Source organism: Littorina saxatilis, linkage group LG9, assembly GCF_037325665.1.
Source record: "Littorina saxatilis isolate snail1 linkage group LG9, US_GU_Lsax_2.0, whole genome shotgun sequence".
Classification (NCBI taxonomy): domain Eukaryota; kingdom Metazoa; phylum Mollusca; class Gastropoda; order Littorinimorpha; family Littorinidae; genus Littorina; species Littorina saxatilis.
The window spans coordinates 67,354,861-67,367,049 of NC_090253.1; the positions used below are offsets into that span (position 1 = coordinate 67,354,861).

General features: G+C 45.8%; 1 protein-coding gene across 1 annotated transcript in view; it reads right to left on the reverse strand.

The window, feature by feature from the left end:
- LOC138976897 (sulfotransferase 1A2-like) overlaps nt 1–12,189 on the reverse strand; it is a 53,623-nt gene that overhangs the window by 35,580 nt on the left and 5,854 nt on the right. The window contains exons 2-4 of the mRNA XM_070349792.1: nt 7,797–7,964; nt 7,154–7,474; nt 5,943–6,046 (exon numbers count right to left, since the gene is read on the reverse strand). Of these exons, the coding sequence (XP_070205893.1) occupies nt 5,943–6,046; nt 7,154–7,474; nt 7,797–7,959 (588 nt within the window). The 5' untranslated portion in view covers nt 7,960–7,964. The remainder of the gene's footprint in view (nt 1–5,942; nt 6,047–7,153; nt 7,475–7,796; nt 7,965–12,189) is intronic.

Consider the following 12,189-nt stretch of genomic DNA (forward strand, 5'->3'; position numbering starts at 1 on the left):
GACAGGATCAGTGAGTATCACTCCGCAGTGGGACAGGATCAGTGAGTATCACGCCGCAGTGGGACAGGATCAGTGGGTATCACTCCGCAGTGGGACAGGATCAGTGGGTATCACTCCGCAGTGGGACAGGATCAGTGAGTATCACTCCGCAGTGGGACAGGATCAGTGGGTATCACTCCGCAGTGGGACAGGATCAGTGGGTATCACTCCGCAGTGGGACAGGATCAGTGGGTATCACGCCGCAGTGGGACAGGATCAGTGGGTATCACGCCGCAGTGGGACAGGATCAGTGAGTATCACTCCGCAGTGGGACAGGATCAGTGGGTATCACTCCGCAGTGGGACAGGATCAGAGGGTATCACTCCGCAGTGGGACAGGATCAGAGGGTATCACTCCGCAGTGGGACAGGATCAAATGGGTATCACGCCGCAGTGGGACAGGATCAGAGGGTATCACTCCGCAGTGGGACAGGATCAGAGGGTATCACTCCGCAGTGGGACAGGATCAGTGGGTATCACGCCGCAGTGGGACGGGATCAGTGGGTATCACGCCGCAGTGGGACAGGATTAGTGGGTATCACTCCGCAGTGGGACAGGATCAGTGGGTATCACGCCGCAGTGGGACAAGATCAGTGAGTATCACACCGCAGTGGGACAGGATCAGTGAGTATCACTCCGCAGTGGGACAGGATCAGTGGGTATCACTCCGCAGTGGGACAGGATCAGTGAGTATCACTCCGCAGTGGGACAGGATCAGTGAGTATCACTCCGCAGTGGGACAGGATCAGTGAGTATCACTCCGCAGTGGGACAGGATCAGTGAGTATCACTCCGCAGTGGGACAGGATCAGTGAGTATCACTCCGCAGTGGGACAGGATCAGTGGGTATCACTCCGCAGTGGGACAGGATCAGTGAGTATCACTCCGCAGTGGGACAGGATCAGTGAGTATCACCCCGCAGTGGGACAGGATCAGTGAGTATCACGCCGCAGTGGGACAGGATCAGAGGGTATCACTCCGCTGTGGGACAGGATCAGTGTGTATCACGCCGCAGTGGGACAGGATCAGTGAGTATCACTCCGCAGTGGGACAGGATCAGTGGGTATCACGCCGCAGTGGGACAGGATCAGTGGGTATCACTCCGCAGTGGGACAGGATCAGTGACTATCACTCCGCAGTGGGACAGGATCAGTGGGTATCACTCCGCAGTGGGACAAGATCAGTGGGTATCACTCCGCAGTGGGACAGGATCAGTGAGTATCACACCGCAGTGGGACAGGATCAGTGAGTATCACGCCGCAGTGGGACAGGATCAGAGGGTATCACTCCGCAGTGGGACAGGATCAGTGAGTATCACGCCGCAGTGGGACAGGATCAGAGGGTATCACTCCGCAGTGGGACAGGATCAGTGAGTATCACGCCGCAGTGGGACAGGATCAGAGGGTATCACTCCGCAGTGGGACAGGATCAGTGGGTATCACTCTGCAGTGGGACAGGATCAGTGGGTATCACTCCACAGTGGGACAGGATCAGTGAGTATCACACCGCAGTGGGACAGGATCAGTGAGTATCACGCCGCAGTGGGACAGGATCAGTGGGTATCACTCCGCAGTGGGACAGGATCAGTGAGTATCACGCCGCAGTGGGACAGGATCAGTGGGTATCACGCCGCAGTGGGACAGGATCAGTGGGTATCACTCCGCAGTGGGACAGGATCAGTGAGTATCACGCCGCAGTGGGACAGGATCAGTGAGTATCACTCTGCAGTGGGACAGGATCAGTGAGTATCACTCCGCAGTGGGACAGGATCAGTGAGTATCACTCCGCAGTGGGACAGGATCAGTGAGTATCACTCCGCAGTGGGACAGGATCAGTGGGTATCACTCCGCAGTGGGACAGGATCAGTGAGTATCACACCGCAGTGGGACAGGATCAGTGAGTATCACGCCGCAGTGGGACAGGATCAGTGGGTATTACGCCGCAGTGGGACAGGATCAGTGGGTATCACGCCGCAGTGGGACAGGATCAGTGAGTATCACGCCGCAGTGGGACAGGATCAGTGGGTATCACGCCGCAGTGGGACAAGATCAGTGAGTATCACTCCGCAGTGGGACAGGATCAGTGGGTATCACTCCGCAATGGGACAGGATCAGTGGGTATCACTCCGCAGTGGGACAGGATCAGTGAGTATCACTCCGCAATGGGACAGGATCAGTGGGTATCACTCCGCAGTGGGACAGGATCAGTGAGTATCACTCCGCAGTGGGACAGGATCAGTGAGTATCACCCCGCAGTGGGACAGGATCAGTGAGTATCACGCCGCAGTGGGACAGGATCAGTGAGTATCACGCCGACGTCTGCCTGGGAGCTGAAGACGTGCTGCGCGAATGTACGGCGTTGTCGGTTGAGCTGGAAGGTCACTGCCGGTCACCCCCCTTCTCCACCCTCACCTCCCTGCCCTTGTTTGTCTGTCTGTCTGTCTGTCTGTCTCTCTCTCTCTTTCTCTCTCTCTCTCTTTCTCTCTCTCTCTCTCTGCCCTTAAAAGAAAGATTTAAATCAAATAAAGGCGTGCTCCTTCACAAAATCCTTTCCGGCCGTGCACCACGTGCTTTCATTACAAATTTTAAAGCCAAACCAAGCCGAAAACTCAACGTCCCCATTCCGCGGATAGATCTCTGTAAATCAAGTTTAGCTTATTCTGGCAGCGTTTTGTGGAATTCTCTCCCGGAATCAGTTCGAGTCCCAACAAGTCTCAATACTTTCAAAAAACACCTCTCATTACATTTAATGTCAAATTACGAAAAGTCACAGTGATGGAAGACTTCGTTCTGATTATTTTCATATTGATCATATCTGTCCATAAAGCATCAGTGTTTCATAACGCAAGAATGTATGTATAGCCTACAACGTGTATAATTATAGTCCTGTGAATAGTTTTTCTGCCTTTTTACTTTTTTATTTTTTACTGTAATGCTTTATCTTATGTAATTGTTTTACGTTTGTATATATGTATTTAAGATTAGAATAGTCCCTCTCTGGGCGAGGGCTGGTTGAAAAGAAGCTCGTTTATATTGCTTATGCCACAACCCTCGTAAAATAAAATTTGATTTGATTTGATTTGATCTCTCTCTCTGAGTGTGCGTGTGTGTTCGGGTCTCTCTCTCTCTCTCTCTCTCTCTCTCTCTCTCTCTCTCTCTCTCTCTCTCTCTCTCTCTCTCTCTCTCTCTCTCTCTCTCTCTCTCTCTCTCTCTCGTCTCGTCTCGTCTCGTCTCGTCTCGTCTCGTCTCGTCTCGTCTTTCTCTCTCTCTCTCTCTCTCTCTCTCTCTCTCTCTCTCTCTCTCTCTCTCTCTCTCTCTCTCTCTCTCTCTCTCTCTCTCTCTGAGTGTGTGTTCGGGTCCCTGTCTGTCTGTCTGTCTGTCTGTCTGTCTGTCTGTCTCTCTTTTTGCTGACGATTCTTCTCTTCATGCAAGTGGAAAGTCTGTTCCAGTAATAGAGTCCTCCCTTCAAACAGCTTTAAACGATGTAAATAACTGGTGTAGTGCTAATACTATGCTTGTCCATCCAATAAAAACTAAAAGTATGGTAATTGCAACCAGACAAAAACACCAGATTTGTCCACTCAAACTAAATCTTACTATTGGTACTCAATCAATTGAACAAGTTCAACAGCATCGCGTTTTAGGGGTAATTATTGATTGTGAATTTAAGTGGCAGGCACAATTACAGCATATTTGCAAGAAAGTAGCCAAGAACGTTTTCCTCCTATCCAAGTTTAAAGCAATTTACGGACAGAAGGACTCTGGAAATGTTCCACCATGCTCATATAATGCCTCACATTAATTATGTCTCGACGCTCTGGGATGGCAGCAGTGATGTCCACTTGAAAAAGTTAGACTCTCTCTATCGTCGCTCGGCCAAACTCATCGTAAATGATAATGCATCAACAGATATGAAATTAAAAATGAAAAAGCATCTCAAGTTAAACAAAGCCATTTTCATGCATAAATTGTATTACGGTAAAGTGCCGATTTACATTACATCATTATTTAATAAAGCTACCCACAGATATGGGTCGGTCAACTTGATCCCACCGATTCCACGAATTGACCTGTACAAGACCAGTCTTGCTTTTTCGGGTACTTCAGTTTGGAATTCGCTTCCATCATCCTTTAAGCACTTAAAGTCATTAAAAAGCTTTAAAAAATGTGTTAAAAAACACTTTATGTCTGAGTAGTTTAACGCCTTTTGATTTGCCACAGTTAGTATTACGTCAAAGATGTGCTGTTTTTTGTATGTTCTGAACATATTTTTGTTGTACTATTGCGACATGTTCGATTGCTACCAGCTTGTATTTATAATTACCTGCATAGTATGCATTTGATTTTATGAATAACCACATATGTATGCTTCATGCCTCATCTTCATCGTCATCATCACCATCATCATCGTCATCATCATCATCATCGTCATCTTTATTATCACGTGCTCAAGTTTTCCGACCTCCCTTTGTTGTTTAACTTTTTTAACTTTTTAATTTTTTTAATTTTTGTTAAAAAAAATTTTTTAAATTATATAATTGTGTGTCTGTGCGTCCCAAGGACAGATTGTAAGAAAAGGCGAAGCCTTAAATCTTAATCCTTGTAAAATAAAGTTCAATTTAATTCAATTCAATTCTCTCTCTCTCTCTTTCTCTCTCTCTGTCTGTCTATCTGTCTCTCTGTCTCTGTCTCTCTGTCTCTGTCTCTCTCTCTGTCTCTCTTTCTCTCTCTCTCCTGTATTTAGGACAGGTCGTAAGACAAGGCTGCATGAACCCAACACCTCTACCCATATGTGTTAAACATCAGTCAGTCAGTCAGTCAGTCAGTCAGTCAGTCAGTCAGTCAGTCAGTCAGTCAGTCAGTCAGTCAGTCAGTCAGTCAGTCGAAATCATTCAGAATCGATCTCGTTCTGGGCCTTCTTTTTTAAAACTAATCAATAAATTTAAGAGAGTTCATTCGAGTAAGACACAAAAATAACTCATAGTTTAAAACAAAAGATCCTGTTACAGAAAGTTATAGCCATTCCACAAGTGTGTAGTGTTTCCTATTTTTGGTAGAATAGAAAGTGTGTTCGTTAGGACTTTTATTCTTTGTGTGGCATGAACATCGTTCTCTCAGAAAACTTAATTTACCTTCCACCATGCGTTTGCAAATAAAGGTTCCAGAAGAACATGAGGACATAAAACCCAAGATACAAAAGGACGAAAAACATATATGAGAATCAATCCTGCAACCAAATAGCTAGACAATGTAGAGGAGTAGAGTAGCACCTCAGACAAAAACACAAGAATTATAGACGTGCACTGAAACACGGGGGCAGGAAGATACATGTGTACGCACACCAGCATCTCCAACTCCCTCTCCCCCCGCCCCCACCCTCCCCAAGCGAAACGCCTTCCGTCTTCCGGCTTTCACACACACACACACACACACTCACACATACTCACACCCACACGCACACACACACACACAAACACACACACACACGCGCCCCCCCCCCCCACACACACACGTTCACACAGAAATGTAATAAGCCAAAGAACAAAGGATGACAAACCAGTAAAGGAATTATAGGCCTTTGAACACATTATTTCCCCCAATTCCTGTTTCCCCTAGTGAAAGCTGGAATTCCCATCTCCACTGAAACTGGATTCCCGTTTGCACTAGGGCGAACTGGAATTCCAATCTTCACTAACAGGTATCCAGTGGAGATGAGAATTCTAGTTTGCCCTAGTGCAAACTGGAATTCCAGTCTCCACTAGTGCGATTCGGAATCTCACTGGATTCTCATTTCCACTGTGACATATGTATTGTAAAGCGCTAAGAGTAGATATTTTTCTAGAATAGCGCTATAAAAGTTTGCATTATTATTATTAAAGGAAGGGAGATAAACGTTGTCCACCTACCTGTTTCATGTTCTCGTAGTGGCAGACAATCACTGGGTGTGTTGGGTTGTCTCCCGTCCACTGCTCCATGTCTCGTGTGTATGCAAACACGCTGCCATAGTCCACTGTAACACACACACAAACACGCTGCCATAGTCCACTGTGACACACACACACAAACACGCTGCCATAGTCCACTGTGACACACACGCAAACACGCTGCCATAGTCCACTGTAACACACACACAAACACGCTGCCATAGTCCACTGCGGGCACACACACGAACGCACGCTACACGCCCAGCGACGATGACACACGAACGTACGCACGCACGAACACCTTTTCGAGTTGTAGTAGAAAACAGTAACAGCGTATTTTAATATGATGGTAGGGTGCTGGTGGCGGTGTTATGTTATTATGCTTGTAGTAGTAAGTAGTAGTGGTAGTAGTAGTAGTAGTAGTAGTAGTAGTAGTAGTAGTAGTAGTAGTAGTAGTAGTAGTAGTAGTAGTAGTAGCGGCGGCAGCAGCAATAGAAGTAATAGACTGGTTAAGTGTACAGTGTGAGTGCTAGTGTTAGTGGTTATCGGTACTTTTTTATGTGGTGACGTCAGCGTTTTGTGTGCAGTTCAAAGGTTAAGGGTCAAAGTTTACGTTTGCTCCCTTTGATCTGCTAACGAGCGGTGGTTAAATCGACAGAAATAACGAGCCCTGAATGTTATGTGAAAACTCAGCGAACGCATGTTTATTCATACCACTAAAACTGTACACTTAATCTCTCTACTAGTACTGAGTAGCAGAAGTAGTAGAAGAAGTAGCAGCAGCAGCAAAAAAGTAGCAGTAATAGTGGTAGCAGTAGTAGCAGCACTGAGCAGCAGCAGCAAAAGAAGTAGTAGTAGTCGTCGTCGTAGTAATAGTAGTAGATGTAGAAGTAGTAGTAGTAGAAGTAGTAGTAGCATAGACAATATGTAATACACTTGAACAACCTACCTTGCCCGGCCAGAAAGCGCTGTATGTCGGTATCCCACGATCCCTTGAACTGACAACCTACCTTGCCCGGCCAGAAAGCGCTGTATGTCGGTATCCCACGATCCCTTGAACTGACAACCTACCTTGCCCGGCCAGAAAGCGCTGTATGTCGGTATCCCACGATCACTTGTACTGACAACCTACCTTGCCCGGCTAGAAAGCGCTGTATGTCGGTATCCCACGATCCCTTGAACTGACAACCTACCTTGCCCGGCCAGAAAGCGCTGTATGTCGGTATCCCACGATCCCTTGTAATCATACTCCGGCAGCTTCCGGTGATGATTGTAGAACGAAACTGCCACGTCCTTGGGGTTTCGTACCAGAAAAACGACCTTCACCTTCATCTGGGTCAAGGTCGCGGGCAAGTCTTCGTGATACACGTGCGTGTTGAGGATTCTGGGCGACGGAAGTGACGCCTTGACTTCCGGCATGGAGCGTTCCAACATGGCGGGCTCCTTGTCGTCTGCGCTGAGCTGCGTGGTACCGGACAGAAGGATGCGGATGATCTCCCAAAACCAATGAGAGCCTGTCGGATGGTACACAGAAACCCGTGACGTATATCACACAGTGGAGAGTGAGAGGGAGGGGGGATACAGACAGAGAGAGAAAGAGAGGCAGAGCCGTAGCCAGAGGGGGAGAGACTGACAGACATTCTGACAAAGAGAGAGGGAGAGAGAGACTGTTGGACAGATAGACAGATAAGACAGGGACACAGTACGGACTGGCAGAGCGCAATTGTCAACACAGAGAAATGCGGATGTATCTTGTATATAATATCTATCGTCTTCAAGATACCGAGAGCTACCACACCCCTTTCTGAGGATGACGTCAGTAGCAAGACGTCATACCTGATTTTGGGTAGGAGCAGATAAGGACGTCATCGTGACGCAAAGCAGTGTGGGCCACGGACGACAACTGTGCGTCTGTGTAGTCAGGGGGAGCGAAGTAGTGTTTGTAGCGCAACAACATCATTCCCTCCCCTGACCGGTCGACCACACGCTCCAGAGGCATTGGACCTGCAACACACACACAAGACTTCAAGACTGTGTTACAACACGCTCCAGAGGCATTGGAACTGCAACACACACAAGACTTCAAGACTTTGTTACAACCATGCACAGTACACTATGAATATTTTGTCTGGTTTGAGTGCAACTGATACATTCAAACACAACAAAATACAATGCATAGGCTTTTATAGGGTCTACCGATGTAAATAAATTATGGTTTTCTAACACGCAGTACGATAACGATGTTATTAATTACGAAATGGTAATGTTCACAGAAATTGATGGCTGCATGTGATGTTGTTTTTGTTTTAAACATTGCATATAAAAGCATAAAACATCAGCATTACGACACAAAGAAGGCTCAATTTGACCAAGCAACACGTATTGCGTGTGTGTGTGTGTGTGTGTGTGTGTGTGTGTGTATGCGTGTGTGTGTGCGTGTGTGTGTGTGTGTGTGTATGTGTGTGTGTATGTGTGTGTGTGTGTATGTGTGTGTGTGTGTGTGTGTGTGTATATGTGTGTGTGTGTGTGTGTGTGTGTGTGTGTGTGTGTGTGTGTGTGTGTGCTGTCCTTGTCTGGGTGAGTACAAAATTAATTTATTTCTCAACATTATTTGTCTAATTTAGAATTGAAAGGTACTTTGTATGGATTTTGCATGACATTTCTAAGTTTAATGATTTGTGATAAGTATGTCTGCATTGATGTTCATGCAACCTGTTCTTTAATTAACAAAGCCGTAACAACATGTTATTGTTTGCTATTTTCTGTGGACATGTTTCGTGTGCTTTTGATATGAATGGTTTATGTTAGGTCTTATATAAATGCAATAAAATGATGCAGTGTTATTGGTAACCTGAGATAATATCATGCTGTAACTTTGACGTTATTCCGAGGTAACATTAACTAGTTTTAATGTGTTAGTGTAAACTGCGGAGAGCACAGAATAAAGCAATAATTACTTAAAAGAAAACACAATGTGCGCAACCATTTGCTGTCTCTGAATATCTGATTAATAGTGGAAACATTTAATTATAGTTAATTTTCAACAATCAAGGTAGTTTCAATAATTCTAAATTTATTTCAACTACAAAAGCGCAGCATGCGTGCGTGCGTGCACACATCACACACACACACACACACACACACACACACACACACACACACACACACACACACACACACACACACACACACACACACACACTCTCTCTCTCTCTCTCTCACACACACACACCTACACATGCAAACACACAAGTGTGTGTGTGTGTGTGTGTGTGTGTGTGTGTGTGTGTGTGTGTGTGTATGTGTGTGTGTGTGTGTGTGCTCTTGAGGCCGCCTGGCAACAGTAACATTCTTAAATGGGTACCCAAAAAAGAGTTGTTCCTCCTCACTGTAAACCTCTTTTTCTTATCCTGTTGCATGTTTGTCTTGTGTGGGTCAGCCTACTTGTGAGTTTGTGTGTGAACGTGTCTGCAGTTAGCAAGTGTCAGTTGAATACCTTTGCTTTGTGTGTGAACGTGTCTGCAGTTAGCAAGTGTCAGTTGAATACCTTTGCTTTGTGTGTGAACGTGTCTGCAGTTAGCGAGTGTCAGTTGAATACCTTTGCTTTGTGTGTGAACGTGTCTGCAGTTAGCGAGTGTCAGTTGAATACCTTTGCTTTGTGTGTGAACGTGTCTGCAGTTAGCGAGTGTCAGTTGAATACATTTGCTTTGTGTGTGAACGTGTCTGCAGTTAGCGAGTGTCAGTTGAATACCTTTGCTTTGTGTGTGAACGTGTCTGCAGTTAGCGAGTGTCAGTTGAATACCTTTGCTTTGTGTGTGAACGTGTCTGCAGTTAGCGAGTGTCAGTTGAATACCTTTGCTTTGTGTGTAAACGTGTCTGCAGTTAGCGAGTGTCAGTTGAATAACTTTGCTTTGTGTGTGAACGTGTCTGCAGTTAGCGAGTGTCAGTTGAATACCTTTGCTTTGTGTGTGAACGTGTCTGCAGTCAGCGAGTGTCAGTTGAATAACTTTGCTTTGTGTGTGAACGTGTCTGCAGTTAGCGAGTGTCAGTTGAATAACTTTGCTTTGTGTGTGAACGTGTCTGCAGTTAGCGAGTGTCAGTTGAATACCTTTGCTTTGTGTGTGAACGTGTCTGCAGTTAGCGAGTGTCAGTTGAATACCTTTGCTTTGTGTGTGAACGTGTCTGCAGTTAGCGAGTGTCAGTTGAATACCTTTGCTTTGTGTGTGAACGTGTCTGCAGTCAGCGAGTGTCAGTTGAATACCTTTGCTTTCTGTGTGAACGTGTCTGCAGTTAGCGAGTGTCAGTTGAATACCTTTGCTTTGTGTGTGAACGTGTCTGCAGTTGGCGAGTGTCAGTTGAATACCTTTGCTTTGTGTGTGAACGTGTCTGCAGTTGGCGAGTGTCAGTTGAATAACTTTGCTTTGTGTGTGAACGTGTCTGCAGTTGGCGAGTGTCAGTTGAATACCTTTGCTTTGTGTGTGAACGTGTCTGCAGTTAGCGAGTGTCAGTTGAATACCTTTGCTTTGTGTGTGAACGTGTCTGCAGTTAGCGAGTGTCAGTTGAATACCTTTGCTTTGTGTGTGAACGTGTCTGCAGTTAGCGAGTGTCAGTTGAATACCTTTGCTTTGTGTGTGAACGTGTCTGCAGTTAGCGAGTGTCAGTTGAATACCTTTGCTTTGTGTGTGAACGTGTCTGCAGTTAGCGAGTGTCAGTTGATTACCTTTGCTTTGTGTGTGAACGTGTCTGCAGTGAGCGAGTGTCAGTTGAATACCTTTGCTTTGTGTGTGAACGTGTCTGCAGTTGGCGAGTGTCAGTTGAATACCTTTGCTTTGTGTGTGAACGTGTCTGCAGTTGGCGAGTGTCAGTTGAATACCTTTGCTTTGTGTGTGAACGTGTCTGCAGTTGGCGAGTGTCAGTTGAATACCTTTGCTTTGTGTGTGAACGTGTCTGCAGTTGGCGAGTGTCAGTTGAATACCTTTGCTTTGTGTGTGAACGTGTCTGCAGTTAGCGAGTGTCAGTTGAATACTTTTGCTTTGTGTGTGAACGTGTCTGCAGTTAGCGAGTGTCAGTTGAATACCTTTGCTTTGTGTGTGAACGTGTCTGCAGTTAGCGAGTGTCAGTTGAATACCTTTGCTTTGTGTGTGAACGTGTCTGCAGTCAGCGAGTGTCAGTTGAATACCTTTGCTTTGTGTGTGAACGTGTCTGCAGTTAGCGAGTGTCAGTTGAATACCTTTGCTTTGTGTGTGAACGTGTCTGCAGTTAGCGAGTGTCAGTTTAATACCTTTGCTTTGTGTGTGAACGTGTCTGCAGTCAGCGAGTGTCAGTTGAATACCTTTGCTTTGTGTGTGAACGTGTCTGCAGTCAGCGAGTGTCAGTTGAATACCTTTGCTTTGTGTGTGAACGTGTCTGCAGTCAGCGAGTGTCAGTTGAATACCTTTGCTTTGTGTGTGAACGTGTCTGCAGTTAGCGAGTGTCAGTTGAATACCTTTGCTTTGTGTGTGAACGTGTCTGCAGTTGGCGAGTGTCAGTTGAATACCTTTGCTTTGTGTGTGAACGTGTCTGCAGTCAGCGAGTGTCAGTTGAATACCTTTGCTTTGCCTCTGAATAAAAGAAGGAAAGCGCTAGAGCGACAAGACAGCAGTCAAAAGTTGGACCAAGAGTGTATGAATTTGAAAAACGCCTTTGGTCGGACTACGACACATAAGTACGTGTACATCCAGTATATCACGACACAGAGCCAGTCAGTTAACTTACAATATCACGACACAGAGCCAGTCAGTTAACTTAGAATATCACGACACAGAGCCAGTCAGTTAACTTACAATATCACGACACAGAGCCAGTCAGTTAACTTACAATATCACGACCGCGACAGTTTGAATTAAGCCACGGCCTATTTACAAGGGTTGTGTTAAAAGGATGCTAACGATATGACAGTTTGAATTAAGCCACGGCCTATTTACAAGGGTTGTGTTAAAGGGATGCTAATGATATGACAGTTTATGGGGAGTTTGTGGCGATTCTGAAGAATCTGTAGAATCCACTTTTCGTTTTAAATCTAAAAGCACACTATTAGAAAACGCACCACAAAAATGATTAATAATTATATCAAAGTGAGTGAATGAGCTTCAGGGCGCTGCTTCTCGATCCCATAGTCCATACGGCGTGGTGATCTTCTAACAGCATCACGTACACAAACAAGGGAAGTAAATAAGTGGAAATAACCCAA